The 21,446-nt window shown below is 44.0% G+C and overlaps 1 protein-coding gene across 1 annotated transcript; it reads left to right on the forward strand.

Annotated features, from left to right (window-relative positions):
• Window positions 1-4,060: 4,060 nt before the first annotated feature.
• On the forward strand, window positions 4,061-21,258 carry zgc:154142 (uncharacterized protein LOC555481 homolog). The gene is made up of 25 exons (XM_052084565.1): window positions 4,061-4,393; window positions 6,975-7,105; window positions 8,435-8,528; window positions 8,597-8,737; window positions 8,891-8,988; window positions 10,093-10,207; window positions 10,289-10,504; window positions 10,912-11,121; window positions 12,413-12,553; window positions 13,653-13,898; window positions 13,966-14,151; window positions 14,685-14,794; window positions 14,874-14,974; window positions 15,534-15,811; window positions 15,951-16,114; window positions 16,193-16,376; window positions 16,864-17,082; window positions 17,214-17,348; window positions 18,122-18,343; window positions 18,523-18,705; window positions 19,240-19,352; window positions 19,620-19,714; window positions 19,802-20,091; window positions 20,412-20,572; window positions 20,912-21,258. The coding sequence occupies exons 1-25, from the start codon at window positions 4,222-4,224 to the stop codon at window positions 21,104-21,106; spliced, it is 4,200 nt and encodes a 1,399-aa protein (XP_051940525.1). The 5' UTR covers window positions 4,061-4,221; the 3' UTR covers window positions 21,107-21,258.
• Window positions 21,259-21,446: the final 188 nt, after the last annotated feature.

Consider the following 21,446-nt stretch of genomic DNA (forward strand, 5'->3'; position numbering starts at 1 on the left):
CAAAGATGGTGCAGTTTTTGTTATGGTAGATTGATGACGAGCACTGACGCTTGAATCTGTCCGGTTTACATGTTCGTGCTTGAAATCTCAACTATAGTGTGTGTGCCTGGTGTAACACTGATACCAGGAGGCTGACGTGTGTGTCTTCATCGGCACGTCCCTCTGTGTTATCATCACGACTGTGATAGCTCGGTTATATGGACAGCCTGTGCAGTGCAATGTCACAAGCCGTAAAAAAAAAAAAAAATGCCAACTTGTAACTGGGCACCTCAGCTCACAAGTCACACGTGTCTGCTCTCTCTTCAGACTCAAAATGTTACGTGTGTGTGTGTGTGTGTGTCATAAAAAATATATAGCTAGCTAGCTATGTAATTAATTGTTTAGCTTGCTAGCTCAATAGCTAGCTATCTAATTATCTATCTATCTATCTATCTATCTATCTATCTATCTATCTATCTATCTATCTATCTATCTATCTATCTATCTATCTATCTATCTATCTATCTATCTATCTATCTATCTATCTATCTATCTATCTATCTATCTATCTATCTATCTATCTATCTATCTATCTATCTATCTATCTATCTATCTATCTATCTATCTATCTATTTTTTTTGTCACTGACAGTCTCCTGTCAAGAGTTGGAACTCCATCTCTCTGCCTATATCCGCCCAAAAATTTTGATTTTTATTTTTGGAGTGAATGAAGCATTATTTGCTATCTGTTCAAATTGACAACTATCAGCGAAAGTAAATCTTGAGATTGCAGCGCTGGGGTTTTGCGCACAGTTAATCCTGCATAATCCGGGATTTAAATCTGCAATTTTGAACTCTCAAAACCACCAATAAAAGTTGTGCTATGTTATGCGGTTTTATCATTAACATCGCTTTTTCTTTTTTCTTAAAACAGTGGACAGTTGACAGTTTGAGCCTCTTAATATTACGAAATGTCCGTTTTTAAATAGATTGAATGGAATAATGCATGACTAGTCACCCTTTGTTGCACCAATAATGATAACCTGTAACCTGAAAACATGATAAGATGTCCACTGCTGTCCCTGAAAGGATGAATGGCAAAATTCAGAGAAATGTCTGTTTCTGGAGACGCACTTTTGAGTGTTGGTGGAGGTCAACACTCTCTTTCAATGCCTTTGTAAGCATTCCTGCCTTCTACTTGCCTGGCCCATTTTCTCTGAGATCGTAATGAAGCGGCTGAGCTTCTCCAACAGCGGAGTGATTAAAAACCTCCTAATCTGCAGAATGTTTCCCGCCGTGAAGCAGCACACGAGAGCTCCTTCTTCTTGTTATGAATCCTGGGCGTTGTGTCGCCGAGAAAGTCGTCAGTTGTCTTCCTGACTGCTGAACCTCTCCCAACGGAATACGTGGCCTACATTTTGTTTTGCGGTGCGGCATTCGATTTGACTGCCCCTTTATCAAACCACCGAGGTTTTTTTTTTCTTTCGCTCATCCCTGTTAGTGTCCATTAGTGGACGTTTTTTTTTAAAGTCACAATTATTATGTACACATCTAGGATGTTAATATAAATAAATCCTTGTTTTTTATTTTTACAAAACATACGTTAGCTTCGTTGAAGATGCTAAATCGTCTTTTGCGTTTAGAAAAATACATCCTTGATTTTTTTTTTAATCCTTATAAAATTACCGCCTGTCTTTGATATTCATAAAAATACCCGGATTTTATTTTTTATGAAAACACGGTCATCACATGCATGATGTTTATAGACATTTTGGGGAACACCCGTCATTGAAATGTTTAAAAAAAAAACACTTTCTTGTTCTGACTGTGGTAGATTGATGGTGAGTAAAGGCGCCCATAATCTCTTAAATCAATCTGACTGGTGCGTTTGCGCTGGGAATCTCGTCATCTTCGTTTCTCGTCAACTTCGTACACAAACAAGCGCACGCAAGGGTCACCTATGACTTCATTAGAGACTGCCGTATTATGGCTGACAGATGTGACCATAAATCACAATGGCTCCTCCAAGCGAAGATCTCCAAACAAATGGCGATAATGGTGAAACGCGTCACATTTATCAATCCGCAATATTACCCCCGGGAAAATAAAGCTTGTCGAAAACATCACGTTCTGTAACGATTGCCCCCCCCCCCCCATTTTTCCCTGGCTTTTCTTGCCCCCACGGAGCCATAAGCTGCGTTTTGTTGCATCATCTGTTCTGTCATGCAGAGAAAATAAAAAATAAGTACTAATCTGGTTATAAGAACAAGTAGCAAGAAAAACTCATCTCTCTCACATGAGGGGAGATATTCAAAGCCAAAGCTGCTGTATGAAAAAGTGGGATCTGAAGAAAACGATTGCAAAATTGTTCATGGAAAAAGGATAGCGTCTGATGTTGTCACGGTAACCTCACATGATTTACAATAATCTCACATGATTTACTGGTGGACCATGTCGTGTTACCAAGTGAGGCACACGTGAGTCCAACTGTCGTGTTAACATGGATAACTTTTATTGAGCTTTCCCGAAGCGTGTATCCTCTCTCGAGTCACTCTCTCATCTCCCGCTCTCGACGCACACCATGACGTAGTCGCCGCGCGACTCTATCGTCATGCTGTACACGATTACACCACAGACCAGCCAGGTCATCCCTTTTGTCATGTTACAATTAGCATCAGTGCTAACATTACTTTTCCGACTTCGTAACGCCTACTACGGTTGTCTAGATCCCTTTCTTGTGCGAGCATTAGCATCGATGCTAACAGTTCTCTTCTGAGTCATAAAAAGTACAATGTGGCAAATCTAAACACATGGTTGAATACTGGTGGACCAGCCAGGACTCCTTTGGTCATTTTAGCGTTAGCATTCGAGCTAATGTGGTATATGGTTTTTGCTGCTTCGCTGGTCTTCAAAAAACACTCGGTGGTTGAATACTGGTGGACCAGCCAGGACTCCTTTGGTCATTTTAGCGTTAGCATTCGAGAAAATGTGGTATATGGTTTTTGCTGCTTCGCTGGTCTTCAAAAAACACTCGGTGATCGGTGGCTGTTTCCCGACGAATGAGCACTTCAGGGACCACGGCTGATTGGGAAAAGATTTTATTCTACCAATGTCAGAGTGAAGTCTTTCCAAAAAGTTGAGTGGCCCAAGGCATGGATGTAAAAAAGCCCCCCTCCCCTGTCAGGCCCGCGTCTTCCACACCTGGCAAGGGGCTGATGCCATGGCTCTGCGCACCAGCCGCGGCCCTCAATCCACTAGTCCACCTCAGTCCCAAAAAAGGAGATCTTGACCAGTGCCGCCGGCGATGGATGACAACAGCCACTTTACCCTATTATAGGATTGCACACACTGCTGAAACTGGACTCTCCCTGACCAGCAAATATAGAATAGAATCGTGCCACTGACGCCAGGTGGACATTCTAAGGCCACCTACAGGAATAGAGAGGGAATTCCAAATTACACTTCACTAACATCACTGTGGTTAGCACGTCGGCTTCACAGTGCAGAGGTACCGGGTTCGATTCCAGCTCCGGCCTCCCTGTGTGGAGTTTGCATGTTCTCCCCGGGCCTGCGTGGGTTTTCTCCGGGTGCTCCGGTTTCCTCCCACATTCCAAAAACATGCGTGGCAGGCTGATTGAACACTCTAAATTGTCCCTAGGTGTGAGTGTGAGCGTGGATGGTTGTTCGTCTATGTGTGCCCTGCGATTGGCTGGCAACCGATTCAGGGTGTCCCCCGCCTACTGCCCGGAGACAGCTGGGATAGGCTCCAGCACCCCCCGTGACCCTAGTGTGGATCAAGCGGTACGGAAGAAGATGAAGAAGAAGAAGATAACATCACTGTTCCCAGTTTCAGTAGTCTACTTATGACAGCTCCATATAACATCGGTGGAGTAGCACACTTTTGTTATACTAGCCTTAGCATCAGCGCTAATGTTCCTTTTTGCTAACTCCACGTTGCCCAAACTTAGTCTGAAATAAAATATACAAATACAATTACAATTTATTTAGCACTTGACAAGACCAAATGGGTTTGAAATGAACGCTACCTTGTCTGATAAAAGCTAGTGATAATGACGCAATTAGTCTCATTGCTCATTTACTGACCCTTAACCCGAGGCTCCACCTGACGGCCAAAGTACAAGCACACACATACACATTCGCATACACACACGCACACACACACACACACACACACACACACACTCTCTTGCACACTGACAAGGCACTGTTCAGTGTCTCCACCATGGCGAGGAAACGGAGCATGGAGCTGATCAAGGAGAGTGGCTCTTCCCGGGGTCTGAGCACCCTGGAGATATGGCTGATGATCCTCTTCTTGGTCATGACTGGTGTGAGCGTGGCCCTGGTTGTCCTCTACTTCGTCCACAACGAGGAAGACCCTGCGCCTCTTCAAGAGGGTGAGGTTGAGCCTTTGCTAATGAGAAAAAGTGGCATAGAAAATGGATGGATGCGTCGGAAAGTGTAGATCTGACTTCAATGGGAATATTATCGATGTGTGGAAATAAAATGACAAATAAATTTGTAAAATTTGTAAATTTTGAAAAATGTAAAATGTTTTTCAAAAAGTGAAAAAAAAATAAAAATACAGCTTTCAAAAATACAATTAATTGTAACAAAATGACCGCTAAAATGTGAAGGACAGGCAAAAATTGAGCTTTAAAAAAATCTAATTAGTAATAAAAACAATGAACCATTGAACCAATACAAAGAGAAAAATGTGGAAAGGACAGAAATTCTCCTTTGAAAATATACTTCTTGAACATAAAATACAAAAAGGTTGAATTTAAACTGGATTTTCTTTTTTTTTAATTGGCCAAAGACAGAAATTGAACATCAAACACCAAATTACAGTAAATGGACACTAGGGATGTGAATCTCAGCACTGAGGATGATTCGATACACATCTCGATGCACTACCAGCGATGCGATACTTAAACGATACATTGAATTTTCTGGCGACACGATTCGATACGTTTCACCGTCTTCACGATGTGATACGACGCGATACACATTTAGTTCAAATCAATGCGATCCGATACGATACAGTACAATTTGTTGTGATATTGTGTGTGCAATTAAACATGATGCAAATACGTAAAGAAAAAAAGTTTTAAAAAAGATGGAATTCAGTATGGTATTGCAAAAAGTAGACCACTTTATTCCTTATAAATAGTAGAACGTGTAAAACAACTTATTTAAGCCCTTTCACAATTGGGTTTTGTGCAAAGAAAAGGTAAACAATTTGGCACCTGAGACTCACAGCTGTTGCTGTAGTGTAAACACAAACAGACTACTCACTGAGTGTCTTATATGAAATATCAATCTCCATAGGACGGGAAAAAAAATACAATTGAAACAATGTGGCAGTCACAGCCTCAAAGCTGCTGTGTGTATTGTAGCGTACACAGACCACTCTCACTGAGTGTCAAAATGAAATGTCCAAAAGAGTCATCCATACATAGTTTTTCCTTGCGCGGTCACAGTGAGCTGCAAGGGGACCCCCAAAATAAGAGGCGATTTTTTTCTGATCCTGACCTGGTTTGCCAAGAGTTTCTCCGGTGTCCAACGAGGAACTGGACGGGGAGGCGGGGGAGGGAGCGGGAAACTTGTCGGTGATGTGGTGCCATCGTTTTAAGTGGTCTGCATATTTGTGGTGCTGCCGTTGTATGGCTTCGTAGTGCGACTTTCTTTGCAAATTACGGAGCTTTTATCAATCTTTCCGTCTTTCTTTTCGAAGCCGTAGTATTTCCAAACATAAGATCTGAATGTTGCGGAAGCATTAAATACAGTAGTTTCCTCGCTGCTGCTTGCGCTAACTTCCGTAGTGTTTCGCTAGTTGTGTACTGTGGACTGTATGTGACGCACGGCTACCGTCCGTATTCAACACAAAACGCAAAACAATGATGGTGCATTCATTGCACATAGGAAAGGGCAGATAGGTGACGTTTAACATGAATAAAACGGCGCTCGAATCGGATTTTACTGATACCCACCAATGCATCGTGATGAATCTCGATTTCACCCGTCAATCGCGTCGTACCCAGTGAATGAGCCGATGCACTCGCATCGCGCACGTGCGCATCGATGTATCGATTAATATCGATTATTTTCCACACCCTGAACGGACACATACAAAATAGAATTACAACAGTGGTTAAAAAAAAACCTGACAATACTTAGGTTGTTTAAAATCCCTAGACAGTGGTTGTAATAGCAACACGTGACAAATTCAGCACACCGCCAAATGCAATAAATGCCTCATTAGTCATCCAAATAAAGCAGCTGGTTTTACGCGTCGAAATCCTCAGTGACAAAAATGTTTTCCAGCTGAGTATAGCCCCATGACGCCAAATTCCCACTGCTGCTTTGGTAATAGCATGTCACGTAATCAATGCTGTTACCATAGCGACGCCATTGACTTTTAACTAGAAGCAAAAACGCCGTTTGTTGTCATTTCTTTAAGAGTTGTTCCCTTTGACAACAGAAAGATAAAGTGTTCCAGGTTTGAACCATCACGATCATGAAACTCAAAAATGATATGCCGTATAAAATATATAGGCGCCCTGGTGATCCAGTTGTTAGCGCGTCGCCCTCCACAGTGCAGAGGTGCAGGGTTCGATTCCACCTCGGAATCCTTCCTGTGTGGAGTTTGCATGTTCTCAGCCTGCATGCGTGGGTTTTCTCCGGGTACTCCGGTTTCCTCCCGCATTCCAAAAACATGCATGGCAGGCTAAAGGAACACTCTAAATTGTCTCTAGGTGTGATTGTGAGCGTGGATGGTTGTTGGTCTATGTGTGCCCTGCGATTGGATGGCAACCGGTTCAGCCTATTGCCCGAAGACACCCGGGATAGGCCCCGGCACATCCCGGGATCCTCGTGAGGATAAACGCCTTAGAAAATGGACGCATGGAGAAATTGGCAACATATCTTTGGCAAAGTTCAAAACAACTGGCCCCTATGACTGCGTCATCTCCCCAGGGCCGGACTCGGGATGCGGCGGTCCACAGGAGCTCACGGCAGCGTCGGGCACCTTCACCAGCCGCCACTACCCGAGTAGCTATGACAACGGGAGGAGCTGCTCCTGGCACATTACCGTGGACCCTGATAAGGTGACTCGACGCCCACCGTAGCATCCAATCACAGCTTAGAGAAATCACCTTTCCAAGCTCTCACGCCTTTGGAATATGCCACAGTTACATTTTCTCATCAGAGTGTCTACATTTTTTTTTTTCGTTTCTTAGTTGAAGTTTTGGGAGATGGATAGTTTTCTCATTTGACTTCTGCGATGGTGAACATTGGTGGCCTTTTGTCATTTTTAGGTTCATTTGTGCGGCGCACTGAGGGTGACATAAAGGAGGGGAAAAAATGCATTACCTTGTGAAGTTTGCGAGATAACAATGTTTTTTTAATTATTATTATTATTTTTTAAAATTGTTATTATTATTATATTATTATTTGGAAGGAATGCTTTTTTAAAATGCACGTTTCTGTACTTCTGTACAGAAGTCAGTTTGGCTTCTGCAGCCACTAAAATGCGTAGCTGTTTTAGTGACGTCATTCAAAACTGCATTATCTCGCGATGTTTGCAAGAGAACGCAAAGTTGTATTTTTTTCTTCCATGTCACCTTAGGGGCCCCATTCTTTTCTCATTTTACTGCTTTGATAATTAGAATGGACAGTCGTGAATGTGTTTTGTTTTTAATGTTTCATTTCATTGATGATTGACAGTTACTATGTTTCTTCATGTTAGTTGTACGATAACAGACAGTTAGGACAGTTTGATGTTTTTCAAGTTCATTTCTTTGATGATCGCCATTTATGAAGTTATCTCTTTTTTTAATCTTGTTTCTGCAGCCATGGCTGGTCAGGATTTTATTTTTTAAGCTTTACTTCCTTGATTAGAAGCACTTTTGTTCGCGTTTTTCATTTAATCTCTTCAATGGGTTCTGTCACAACATTTTCACAGTCTTCATTTCCTATCGGCCCTCAGTTGAACCTGGCGCTCAATAACTAAAATGCACTTGACTCGGCTGCTGTCGTCAGAAGTAGTCGCCCTCCTTGAAAAGCAGCTTTTCGTTTGAAGTGCTGGCACGGAGGCTCAGCACGTTGCCAGATCGCGAGTCGAGTTTGTTTACCAATTGTCTAATGTGAAGCCAAGCAGTGGAGGACAGCTGGGATGGACGCAAAACAGACAGATGGCTGCCTCTGTGTCCTTTGTCATTCCTTTCCCACAAAAAATAAATAAATAAAATAAAAATCAAGGGGGGAATAGGCCGCAGAAAAAAACTTTCATGGACCAATGCTTAAAACTTCAAACTCTTGTAGCCTTAATGTTGTACTCTTGGCAACATCTCATTTGTTCCCCCCCCCACCCACCCATACCCTCCACTCAATAAAAAGATATGAATGAGATGCTGAAACATTTCTTTTTGTCGCAGGTAATCTCACTGTGGTTTGAAGAGTTTGCCTTGGAGGACACCAACTTGTGCACCGCAGACTTCATCACGCTGCGAGATTCTCTGGGAGTTATCGGTCAGTCGGGCACCGGAGACGGTTTGAAACCGAAAACGGCCGCTGATGATTTTTGGTGGCGTTGGCAGGAAAATACTGCGGCTACAGCAAACCGCTGCCTCTCGTGTCTCTGACCAACCGCCTGACCGTCTACTTCGACACCAACGACAGAAAAACAGACCAAGGATTTAAGGCTCGTTACGAGGCCGTGTCTCCGGAGCGCACATCGGGTAAGCTGGCGCCACATTTGATTGACCTAGAAAATGGAGTGTCGCCGGCTGAAGGTGAAGGGAATGGGGTGAGAGGAATAGGAGAAGGGGATTGTGTGTGTGTGTGTACGCGTGTGCCCTTGGAAATGAAGCATCCTTTGTCATTGCCACCAGAAATAGCCGGAGCTGGTGGCGCTCTTCATGGTGACCGGGGGGATCTGCTGACCCCTGGCTTTCCTGAGCAAAACTACCCCAATGGCGCGCTGTACCAGGTAACGCACAAGCAAAAGTGGCCCTGGGGACTTTTTTTTAACTCAACTTTAGATGGTACAAGCATTTAATTCAAGAAAGTGTGGTTTCTAAAAGGATGGGGGGGGGGAGCTTTTTGTGTGTGTGTGTGTGTTGTGTGTGAGATCCTGACATCAACACTCGTTCGATACTCCAAGTTCGAATTTTTTTTTTGACCCAGGCACCAGTTTCAAAGATCGACACAGAATTTGGTGGATGTTTCGATCAAATTTTAACACATGAGCAATTTTGGTTTGATTCAGACATTTTGGATGAATTATGAATAATTGGTCTTTTTTTTTTTATGCGAACGCTATCTAATGTGGACTAAGCATTCTCATTAAACTTTGCTCATGATTTGGTGGCTTCTCGATGGAAGAGGAAGCTCAAAACAAGTCGACTCCGTAAGGTCGTATGTTGATCAAACGCCTACTTGCCGATTTACAAAAAAAACCCCAGATCAGAAGCGATTGTCTGAGACAGATGGTTAAAGCTAAATTGTGAGTGGTTTTTTTTTGGGGGGGGGGGGTTCATCGTTTCGATGATTTGCTACAAAAAAGGAAACGTACTAACTCGACTCCACAAAGTCGGAACGAACTTAATAACGTCATTACTTCAATTCATAGATGTTGTTTACTCAAACATCGACGCAGGGATGGAGCGGAAAACGGTTTTGATTGATCGTGATGGGACAGTGTCATTCATTTTTGAAAAATGACAAGAGACTTGAAATCATGCCTTCTCAAACTGAACCGTACACTATCAAATCAAATCGGAATCTTGCCGAGTCGAACCCGAATCGTTCCACTTTCAAATAAATCGGCCTTAAATCGTATCACCACATTCATCACGAATATATTTTTCGAAGGAGAGATGCTTGACGCCACGACAATGAACCTGGGCCCATTTGGAGTCAAATTGCATACCAAAAAAGCTGCAGCTTTGAAAATTATGAAAAAGATTATATCTGCTAACATGTTCTCAACATCTTTCATGAAAATGAGCATTTTCTCTTATTTGATGTGCCGTCTCCCCACAATCTTGTGTGCATCTCATTTTTGTGTGTGTGTTTGCACTCATTTAAAAAGTGGACAATCACCGTGCCCGCCGGCGAGCGGGTTCGACTGACATTCACCTCCTTCGACCTGGTACCGGAGGTGTGCGGAGATTTTGTGCAGGTCTACGATGGCTCTTTATCATTAGGTAAGGAGTGCGAGAATAAAATACTTTGCTAATGAACTCTATTTCAAAAAGACGTCTTCACATTCACTTGTTCGTCGGAAGGTAAATTTTGCGGGGGAGCCTTGCCCAAGCCGGTGGAGTCCAGTACCAACACCATGATGGTACGCTTCAAATCGGACAGCAGCAAGAGCTCCAGAGGTTTCAGTGCCACCTATACAAAGTCCAGCCTCCCACCTATTGTGATTCCCACCACCGTGAAGCCAACAACCACGTCCAAACCCACCACCCAGACACTCCCGCCTACAACCACATCTTCCGGTAAACTTTGTTCAGTCCATTGATTCATTGGTCAGAGCAAAACTCGCAAAACAAGCCTTTGGTGAACTTCAGACATAAAGTGCCGCGGAAAAGAAATCCTGGAGCAGTACCTGACATGAATGTATTTAATACAGTAATCAACATTTCTCGCGAGTATGATTTAAATCTCTTTTGTTTGTTTGTTTGTTTGTTTTTGTAGTCGTTAAGTAAATATTTATTCTGACCTGCCCCAGATGATGTCGTTGGACAGTTGCACAGTTGCTATCAGCAAAAATTGCCATGTAACGGTAGCAAGGCATCGCTTTTTCTAAACCAAGCTCAACTCACTTCATCATAGTTCCTTAATCCACCGTATGAAGATTTCAAATGACAGTGATGCGACTCTTCTGTTGCTTTTTTTTCCCCAGGTGGTCCGGTTATTATCAGCGGGCGCAAGGGGCTCATCCAGTCCGAGGGCTTCCCCAATCCGTATCCCGCTCACCAGAATGTCTCCTGGAGGATAAGCGTACCCAAAGGGTTTCTGGTGAAGCTGCACATCGTTGAGTTAGCCATCACGGGAGAAACGGGCCAGTGCAAGGAAGACAAATTGGTCGTATCGGATGCTTACAGCACGTTAGGTGATGTCATGAATAAAGTCCAATTGATTCTTAGCATTTAGATTAGTTTTACTTATAAAACGTCAGAAAGCATGTGTCAGATGTTAGCCTACAATTACATTTTTGTTTAGGTACAATTTGGGACAATTTTGTAGTTTTGGCATAATCCTGCTGGCTAGCCAACAAAGACACTAAGGAACTAACTTGAAAGAACTGCCTGAAACTACTCCTGAAGCTAACTAGTAAACTAACTAGCGGCCTAGTGTCCAGAGGATGAAGAAACTGACCATCAAACAAATGAATTGAGAAATGACTAATTAAGAAACTAACTAGCTAACTCAATAAGCTAACAAAGGAGAGTAACCTTCCAAGGTCACAACGTTTTATTTTTTTTCACACACTTAACTTTAGTTTCTCACGCTAAGAAAAAGTACCAACGTTTTGTCATAATTAAATTGGTTCTGTTGGTTTTAGCGCGCCGATTGGACGTTTCTACCGTCAGCTACGAGGTTAGTTAAATTGCCGATTGATTAGTCACCCTTAGTTTGAATGTTGTGCAGTGCTAGTTCAGTCATTCAATGCAAGTTTAGTGTAAGATTGTCATTCGCTATTGTTTTCCAATGCAGTTGTACGAATGATGTTTGGCGTCAAGACAGGGACAAACCAACTGAGAAAAGCGGACATTTTGGACACAGTTGTATATGTCTGTAAAGTCACTTTTTAATCGGCAGGTTTGCTTTAACAATATGCCAGAATTCTGTCAATAACGTTTAAAAACGCATTAAAAAAATTTAAAGGGGAAGTCAATCCCCAATTTGGTTTTTCTTGTTACAATTTGTTCCATGCAGCCCGACTATTCCAAACACTGAATTCTGATTAATTTCCATTTGTGGAATAGGAATTAAGTTGGAAAAGTCCCCGTGTTTTTATCCATCTCTGGAGGGTGGCCATTTTGCAGCTAATTAAATTAACTAATGAAAAACAACAACAAACTAACGAACTGACGAAAATATTATTCTCCACAGTATCGACTTAGCTGCCCTCACTCTCCCTTGGGTAAAACGTGTCCTCTTACAGAATGTACTTTGAAATCTTGTCACAATGCTATCAGATTGTAGATACAGATTGAGGATATTTCCCTGAAGTGAGCCTCCTTAACTTTGAAATGAGGATTCTCGATGTAGTGGATATGATAATGGAATAGCATCACGGTCCACACACACACACACGCACACAGAGTCCCGAACAATGATCTGAATAGTAAGCGGTGTCCTCTGAATGTCCGCCTAATGGTCTCCATGTCAATTTCCAGGCACGCACTGTGGCTACATCCGTCCTCCAGTTGTGGTGGCCGCCACCAACACTCTGTCTGTCTCCTTCTCAACTGACAGTCGCCTCAGTGACAAGGGCTTCTCTGCCAAGTGGGAGGCCGCGTACCCCGAGGATATAGCAGGTACGCACATGTACATTGAGCAGCGTCTCATCAAGCCTCCTGTGCCGTACTTGGACCAAAGCGATTACAAAAGCGAGCGTGTAACTTTGTCACGTTGAGCCTCCACGAGCACCAAAAAAAAAAACAATTGTTGATGAAACAATATATTTTATAACTTGCTTGATAAGGAAACAAGGTTGTGCATGGGCATGATGGAGATATAATTTAAACTAAAACTAACATTAATCATTGTTGTTAGTGCATTAAAAGCGGTAGAAGTCTGAGACACACAGTATGTGTGTATGTGTGTGTATATGTATATATACACATATACACACACACACACATATACATATATTATTTTTTTACAACCCTCAAGCTTCCTGGCCTCTGGTAGAGGACCCGAGCTGAATGGAGGACGGACCCGAGGGGTGGGACGAGGAATTTATTATATGTATATTTGTGTGTGTGTGTGTGTTTGTGTGTATATATGTGTGTACGTATGTGTATATTTGCTGTATATATATATGTACATATATACAGTATATGTATGTATGCATACAATTATAAACAAATAATATAATCACATAAACATAATTATTTTAACTAAAATGTTGTCAAATATTTCTTATATATTTTACTACATATGAATAGAATAAAATTTTCATCTTCCTAACCGCTTGATCCTCACTAGGGTCGCGGGGGTTGCTGGAGCCAGCTGTCTCCGGGCAGTAGGCGGGGGACACCCTGAATCGGTTGCCAGCCAATCGCAGGGCACACAGAGACGAACAACCATTCACACTCACACTCACACTCACACTCACACCTAGGGACAATTTAGAGTGTCCAATCAGCCTGCCATGCATATTTTTGGAATGTGGGAGGAAACCGGAGCACCCGGAGATAACCCACGCAGGCCCGGGGAGAACATGCAAACTCCACACAGGGAGGCCGGAGCTGGAATCGAACCCGGTACCTCTGCACTGTGAAGCCGACGTGCTAACCACTGGACTACCGGGCCGCCCATTGAATAGAATAAAATAAAAAATAAAAATCTTTTAGCATCGTATTTTGTATGTACCGCGTTTGAGTATGTGACCTTGATTTGTTTTTTCTTCAGAAATCCAGGGATGCGGCTTGTCATCAAAGGAGGACTTTGGAGTGATGAAATCTCCTAACTGGCCAATGAACTACAAGGCCAACGCCGAGTGCATGTGGAGCATCGCGGTGCCACTTGGCAAGAAAATCACCTTGACCTTCACTCACTTTGACCTCGAGCCCAGAGACTTGCTGTCGTTCAAGTGCTTCGACAACGTTGTGGTGTACGACATTAATGGCTTGACCAACGCCTTGAATCAGAAGCATGGTGGGTACTTGCGACACGCAGCCGCCATGTCACGAACAATTCAAATTACTCTCAGAATCCATCTTAGGACCATTTTGTGGCACCAAGATCCCTCGAACCATCCAGACCAAAGGAAATAGGCTGGTGGTGCGCTTCCATTCAGACTTGTTGACAGAGGCCAAAGGTTTCAGAGCCTACTGGACTACAAATCCCAGCCTGCCTGCACCGACCGAGCCACCTGTTTCACCGAATCCTTGGGATGGCATCAACATAGGTGTAGTATTGCAATGAATGTTGAAACTGGAGGGGGGTTGGCGTCGGAGAATGTGGGATTTTTTTATATGCGCAATGTATGTTGATCTACCTTGCATAACCAAATGAGCCAATATTGCACAACACACATAATAATTAACTATTACGAGCTGAGTCTCGGCTGAGACATAGAGCCCTGGTGGGCACGGTGGCAACAAATCCCCTTAGGCTGGGAGAACAAGAACAAATGCGCTCACTTCCTAAAGCGCATGGGGTTGAGGAGGAACGGACCAGCAGGATGGTGAGCATGCAGCAGCAGGGAGCAGAGACAAGGCGCAAGGGTGCGCTCGAGAGGAAGGTGACCTGGTCTGAGATCAGGCAGGCAGAACCCCGGCGCATTAAGTTCATGGTTCATGTTGTCTACGACGTCCTACCCAGCCCAGCCAATCGCCATCTCCGGGGCATGAATGACTCTCCAGCCTGGAAAGATTCGCTGGAGCAGTTCACCTTTGCTCCAACAAATGGACTAATACTGTCTTTCTGGTCCTCATGCAGACTGGCCCAACCCATGCGGCAAACCAGCCATCCCTCCCGCTATTCTGTCCCGCATTGTGAACGGAGAACCAGCCAGGCCGCACTCGTGGCCCTGGCAGGTGTCAATGCAGGTGGGAGATTACCCCCTTAAACCCCCGACCCCTTTACCACCAGTATTTGTCTCTGACATACGGTGGTCTTTACTGTCAGGTATGGCCGTCCAGTCAACCGGAACCGACTTTCTTCCACACGTGTGGCGGCACTCTTATTCTTAAGAACTGGGTACTCACGGCAGCTCACTGCTTCATCAAGTAAGTCTGCCAGTATTATTGAGGAATAGCTCTGATCATAAGTCACGTCATTCATCATTCATTTGGGGAAAAAAAAAATCATGCGAAAAGTGATCGGCCATCTTGTGGCTTCTTACTGACAAAGAACTATTTTTAGCACGAGTTGAGTAGCTTCATTTCAGCAGAAAGTTGTGCTTCCCCTTGTCTGGAGGCAAACCTTTTTTGGTGACATAACAAGGCAAACACTAGCGGTACATCTGAATGAAAAGGACCACAGAGAACAATACGTCTTGTATTTGGAGTGGAAATATCAATTGAATTTTGTCCATTGATTTCACAGTTTTAACCAAAACACATAAAATAAAAAAAAGGGGGGGCAGAGCGGAAGGCCTGACTGGTCACCAGGTGGCGCCCCAATTTTCTTAGATGAAAGGGAAAAAAAACAAGTCCCAAACTATGCTCTTAATAGTAGGGGGGCGCAGTGTAAGGTTTGGGGAAAAAAAAGCGCCACATGAATAGAAGACATAATTACATTAACAACATTTTTCAATCACAATTTTCCCTCCCACCTCCCTTCCAGCTATGCGAATGAGCTACACCGCTGGCAAATGTGCCTGGGCAAGCACAACTTGACCATCACCGAGCCCAGCGAGCGCTGCTTGGGTGTGAGGGGCATCTACCGCCACGAGGGCTTCAGGTACCCCACCGTGCCAACTGTGGAGTTCGACATCGCCCTGGTCAAGCTGGACGGAGAAGCTGAAATTGGGGATGAGATCGCCTATGCCTGCCTCCCCAAACCAGAGGAGGTGCTACCCGAGGGAAAGAAGTGCTACGCCACCGGCTGGGGGGATGAAAGCGGTCCGTTGGCATCTTTTCTGACTTGACTATTGCCCAGTAGATTTCTGTTCCGCACCCTCTTCAATAATGGTCGAGAAACCGCTGGATGATGCCGGATGGTTATAGGCAGATGAAGGTTTCCCTCTTCTGTCGTCTTTAGGGGATTCCATGAATGCCAAAGTGGCAGAGGCTCTCAACCAGGTGGCCCTGCCGGTGGTCCCGTACGACACGTGCAAGCGGATGGACTACTGGTGGTTCCAAGTGAAGCCTTCCATGATCTGCTGCGGTTACACGTTGCCCGACGAGCTCAAGTCCGTCTGTCAGGTAGAAACAACGAACACGCGATGGATGGCTGAAGTGTCCCCCCCCCCCTGTGACATTTCTTGGATTTTACCGACACAGGGAGACTCCGGCGGTCCTCTGGTGTGCCAGGTTCATCTTAACAGTCCCTGGGAAGTGCACGGAATCACCAGCTTCGGTCCCATCGGGTGCATCATGAACAAGAAGCCCTCGGTGTTCACCCGTTCATCTGCCTACCTTCCATGGATCAGCAATGTTATACGCAGGGACATCTACGAGCAACACAGTAGGCTTCATCCTTAAGCTTCTTGTTTAGCGAAGAGGGCGGAAGTATACACATTCTTCTTAACCCTGCAGGCTGTGTGCTGGACATTTGAGCCCACACCACCTTCCTTTTTTGGGCCATTTTGCTGTTTTGTTTTTATTTTTAATACATCAATGATTTGTTTGTACTGTTTACATCCAATTGTATCTTTAGCTTCTTTTGTTGCCACACTTGGCCAAATTGAACACCATGAAAAAGTGTCTTTAATTCCCTCTTATATCCTGCTTGAATTGAGCAAGGTGCCGTCTATAACTTTTGTTTCATTGCACTCTCACTTGATTTTTTTTCCCCAACTGATTACAGCCAAACAAATCAAGACTTGTAGCTAGCAACTGCAAGCAATCTCCTAAATAAGGCCATCAAGTAAAGTACAGCTACCTGGAAAATGTACTTGAGTACAGATGACTTCACTTCTGCTTGATTTTCACCATCCATCCTCCCCATGTAGCATCCGGCTGCGGCGGAGCAAAGGACTTGATGGGCACAGGAGGCACGTTGTCATCCATGGGCTTTCCAGGCAGCTACAGCAACAAGGCCCGATGCCAATGGAACATCTACGTGCCAGCTGGCAAACTAGTGCATCTTCACTTCAGCAACTTTTCTTTGGAGGAGAGTCCAATGTGCTTGAGCGACAAAGTCAGCATTTTGGACGGAACAGGAAGTCTGGGTATGGAAATGTGATTTTATAAAAAACGTATTTACTCTTTTGTGGTGTTTTCACAAATGTTGTCCTTTTTTATGCTACAGTATTTGTTTAATGACAGCTTGTGCATGTCCCTTCCTTTTCCTCCCTGTCAGGCACCTACTGTAGTCACAAGCCACCCATGGACCTGGTGAGCGACAGGAACTCACTTCACATCAGCTTCTCGTCTAACGACAAAGTGGTGGACACCGGCTTTGCGGCCACCTGGAAGGCGGTCGACCCTTCGGAAGGTAAAACCTTTCCTTTGACTTAAACTGCAGATCAGCAAGCATCATAACATATGACGATTGGTGTACCAATAAATCAAACACGGTAAACCATCCAATCAGATTCTCTGAAGTGTGGTCAGAGTAACAATAGTGGTACGCAGGCTCGCTCTAGTGGTACGCAAAAGAATCACTGAATTAAATTTAGCCACCTTAAATTGTCTAGGATATGTTTGTCAATTGCAGTTTGATTTAACTGTTAAATATAGTGCAAAACACTTGCATTCAATCTTGTAGAGCTTTGTTTTCAGAACCATTTATCTTTTAACATGTTTTATTTAACCTGTGTCATCTACAATACATCTCAATAGAATCATTATTTCAGTACGTCTTTTCTTATCACAAACTGAATCGTCAAGTACAGTGTAAATGTCCAAACTGCATCATGTTACAGTTGCTTGCAATGATAAATATAATTTTAGAATAAACCCTTTTGCATCATTTCTAATAATGAAGACTTAGGCCTACTGCAGATCTTATTTTAATGTTGGTCATTATGCAGGGACTTGAGCTAGCATAAGCAACTTTTGAGGTGGTACTTGTTGTGCAAAGTAAAACGTTTGAGAATCGCTACAATAAAACATTTACTGGCGTACGTACATGTGGTAGTGATTTTTAAATTTCATTCGGATTATTCGAAGAGGCATTGGGGAAAATGCCCCCCTGGACCAAAAAAAAAAATTTGAGAACCCGAGGTCTAACGATGTCCTCTCAACTATGACTTGATTACGTTACAGCTCCTTGCGGGGGAACGTTTAGCAGTCCGCAGGGTGAACTCACCAGTCCTGACTGGCCAAAAGACTATCCCGCTCAGGCAGTGTGTACATGGAGGATTCGGGTACCCACCGCTAAAAGCATCCATGTGGTCTTCACGCACTTTGAGCTGCAGGCCGTCAACCTGCTGGGCAACTGTGTGGACTATGTGGAGGTCTTCATTGGGGGGAATATGACGTCACAAGGTGGGTTACATTTGATACACATAAGACAAACCCCACGACTACACTTTTACAGTCTTTGAGAAATCTCATTGAAGGAACTGCCACATTTACAGTACTGAAAAGTACAATTTTAAAATGATTCCCAGTTGCAGATTACGGTCAAAGGTAACATAAAACTGGGAGATGTGTGTTTTCCACAGGTCGTTTCTGCGGCTTTGCTGCGCCGCCCAAACTGAACGTGCCGGGTGAAACGGCGGTCATCCGCTTCTTGAGCAACAGCGCCAACCGGCAGCAGGGTTTCCGCGGCTATTGGACCATCGACGCCGGCGTCGTCCCGACTCTACCCCCGCCCACCCCCAACCCGTGGGACAACATCACCATCAGTGAGTGGGGAAATGTAACGGGCCTCATTTAAAGTTGAGATTAAGTACCGGAAAAGGGATACTGGAGCAAAACTACCCATGTCTTCACAGAAAGTAAATTTAGTAGGAGTTAAAGTTACCCAGTAAAAGTTTGAAAATACTTAAAGTAATTTTATGATGTTAAATGAGTATTGGAAGTAAAAGGAAAAGTATTTTAAAAAACGTGAGTGATTTGAATTATTTTCTTTCTTTCTTTTGTTTTCATTTTCTTTTGATTCATTTAATTTACTTCGTTTTAGTTTAAGATCTACATGTTGGCGAATAAGCAAAGTTAGCATTGCTGCCACATGCCTAAATGAGCTCATGCTAACCAAAAGTAGATTCTTCCGCTCTATCCTTTGCAATTGAGTCATTACGTCAACGAGCCATTTCTTGGTGATTTTATTTTGTAGTGACGATCACCCAAGATGATTACGGGAAATGTGTGGTAGTACATGAATGTAGCGGAGTAAAAGCAAACATTGCATATTTAATACGTGGGATATCTCGCACCAGGCTGGCCAGAGGATTGCGGGAATCCGGCAGTGGCCCCCAATACGGGTGAGGCAAAGGTTGTAAATGGAGAAGAAGCAGTACCTCACTCCTGGCCTTGGCAAGTCTCCATGCAGGTAACAAGGTCCAGCTGCGGAATGCATAAAAGTGAAGCATTAAATCATGACGCGCAAACAGTTTAATTACCGTATTTTTTATTATATTTCATTATGATATTACTCTGTTTTTATAAAGTATATTATTGTAGAGGGCTAGTTTCCTTCCAACTGAAAATGTTGTGTCTGTGCGTTATTTGTTATTTGCAACAGGCCTGGGTTTCTATCCCCAGCATATTTGAAGTACAATTAAAATACCTGCATGGACCGAGATTGTTTCCTCCGCAGGCCTCGCCGATGTCTCCCATCCCTTACATGCACGGCTGTGGAGGTTCATTGATCCACGAGGAATGGATCCTAACAGCTGCCCACTGTTTCATGGCGTAAGATGGCTACAAAACAAGGATGACTTTTTTTTTGTCCTCGCAAAAGTACAGTGTCACTTTCAAATGTTCTTTCTCACCTTCCAGCCCCCTTAACCAAATCTCGTACTGGCGCATGTGCCTGGGGAAGCATCACATGAACTCCTCCAGGGACGTCCCGTCGGCGGAGGCGTGCTACAAGGTGGACGGCATCATCCGCCACGAGGACTTCGTCTACGAGGAAGACCCGAATGACATCACCCATGACATCGCCCTCGTGCATCTGGCCACACCCGTCAACATAACACGGGAGATCAGCCCTGTTTGTCTCCCTCGCTCCGGGGTGGTGGTGGAGGCAGGGACCCGCTGCTTTGTTACTGGTTGGGGGGATGAGAAAGGTGATTTGTTCTTTTTCCATGTGAAAGGTACCGACACAGTTGATAAGGAAATTTTCCGCAATCGTTTCAGACATAGTTTCAACATGAGCAGACCCTCCTGCCCCCTAAATATATTTAATTGACAAGACAAATAGTTTTTGTAACACAAATTATGATTTCCAAAACGCTTCAATATAATTTCAAACTCCCAGCATGAGTGCAGTACAGTACAGTGCAGATGAGTACAGGAACTCATGACGCAAACAGAACACAACTCACAGCACAGCGGAACAATGCATGCAGCCCAAAATGAATTTTTTACCTTCTTTATTGATTTGTAGGGAACGTCTTCCCCAAAGTGTCTGAAAAACTCAACCAGGCTGCACTACCTGTGGTGGATTTCGAGACCTGCAGCAAGCCTGCCTACTGGTGGGACACGTTGCGGCCCTCGATGATCTGCGCCGGGTACGAGTCCCCAGATGAGCTCAAGTCGGCATGCCAGGTGAGAGGACATGACTGCTGGCATTTTTACGTCTCACTGTTTTGTACAAATGCCACAGATGGGAATGAGGGCATTAAGTGGACTTACTGAAGGTGAACTGTGTGAAAGAGGCTCAGATGAGCAATTTAGTATACATTTTGGAACATTAATTGGTATACAGTATTTCTGGACTTGTGTGCTGCCCTCTCACAACTGGTGTTGGTGTAATGTCCTGTTTTGTTTGTGATCATTCATCCAAAATACCTCCGTGTGCGTGCTGAATCGCACACAAAGACCAAAATAGGGGTCTTTGTAATATACTTGGCTTCAGCTCCATCCAAGCCTCTTTTCACCCCGCAGGGCGACTCTGGGGGCCCCTTTGCGTGCAGGGCCGGCGGTGGGGCCAACGCCACCTGGGAGGTGCACGGCGTGGTCAGTTTCGGACCGCAGGGATGCATCAGGGACAAGAAGCCGTCTGTGTTCACGCGCGTTTCTGCCTTTAGCCACTGGATCCTTGACAACATCAGAAAGTTCATGTACGAACGGGACAACTAAGATACGGTGGTACCTTGACTTACAAGATTAATTTGTTCCGTGAACAAGCATGCAGCTTCAATCAGCTGTATCAAAAATGAAAGAGAGCACGCAACAGTCTTGTAGTGTTTATAAACATACATGAATAAAGTAACCCAACAAAATGTAAAGAATACATTTTTGGGGGCGTCATGATTTCATGCTTTAATTCAATGGACATTGTTCTGTGACCTTCACCACCAAGGGGCAGTATAATACAAGCATACAGTAAATAAATGCAGGACAAAAAAAAAAAACACAAAATGCAAGTTCAAAACACAACCATAGAGCCACATCAAAAATCTGGTTATATTATCAATAT

The sequence above is a fragment of the Hippocampus zosterae genome, chromosome 13 (genome assembly GCF_025434085.1).
Source record: "Hippocampus zosterae strain Florida chromosome 13, ASM2543408v3, whole genome shotgun sequence".
Classification (NCBI taxonomy): domain Eukaryota; kingdom Metazoa; phylum Chordata; class Actinopteri; order Syngnathiformes; family Syngnathidae; genus Hippocampus; species Hippocampus zosterae.

Bases quoted from the DNA above. Each gene is read 5' to 3' on its own strand.
- zgc:154142 (XM_052084565.1), top strand. From the start codon at position 4,222: ATGGCGAGGAAACGGAGCATGGAGCTGATCAAGGAGAGTGGCTCTTCC. The intron at 13,899-13,965 runs GTGGGTACTTGC...AATCCATCTTAG, and splicing joins CGCCTTGAATCAGAAGCATG to GACCATTTTGTGGCACCAAG. The intron at 14,152-14,684 runs GTGTAGTATTGC...GTCCTCATGCAG, and splicing joins TTGGGATGGCATCAACATAG to ACTGGCCCAACCCATGCGGC.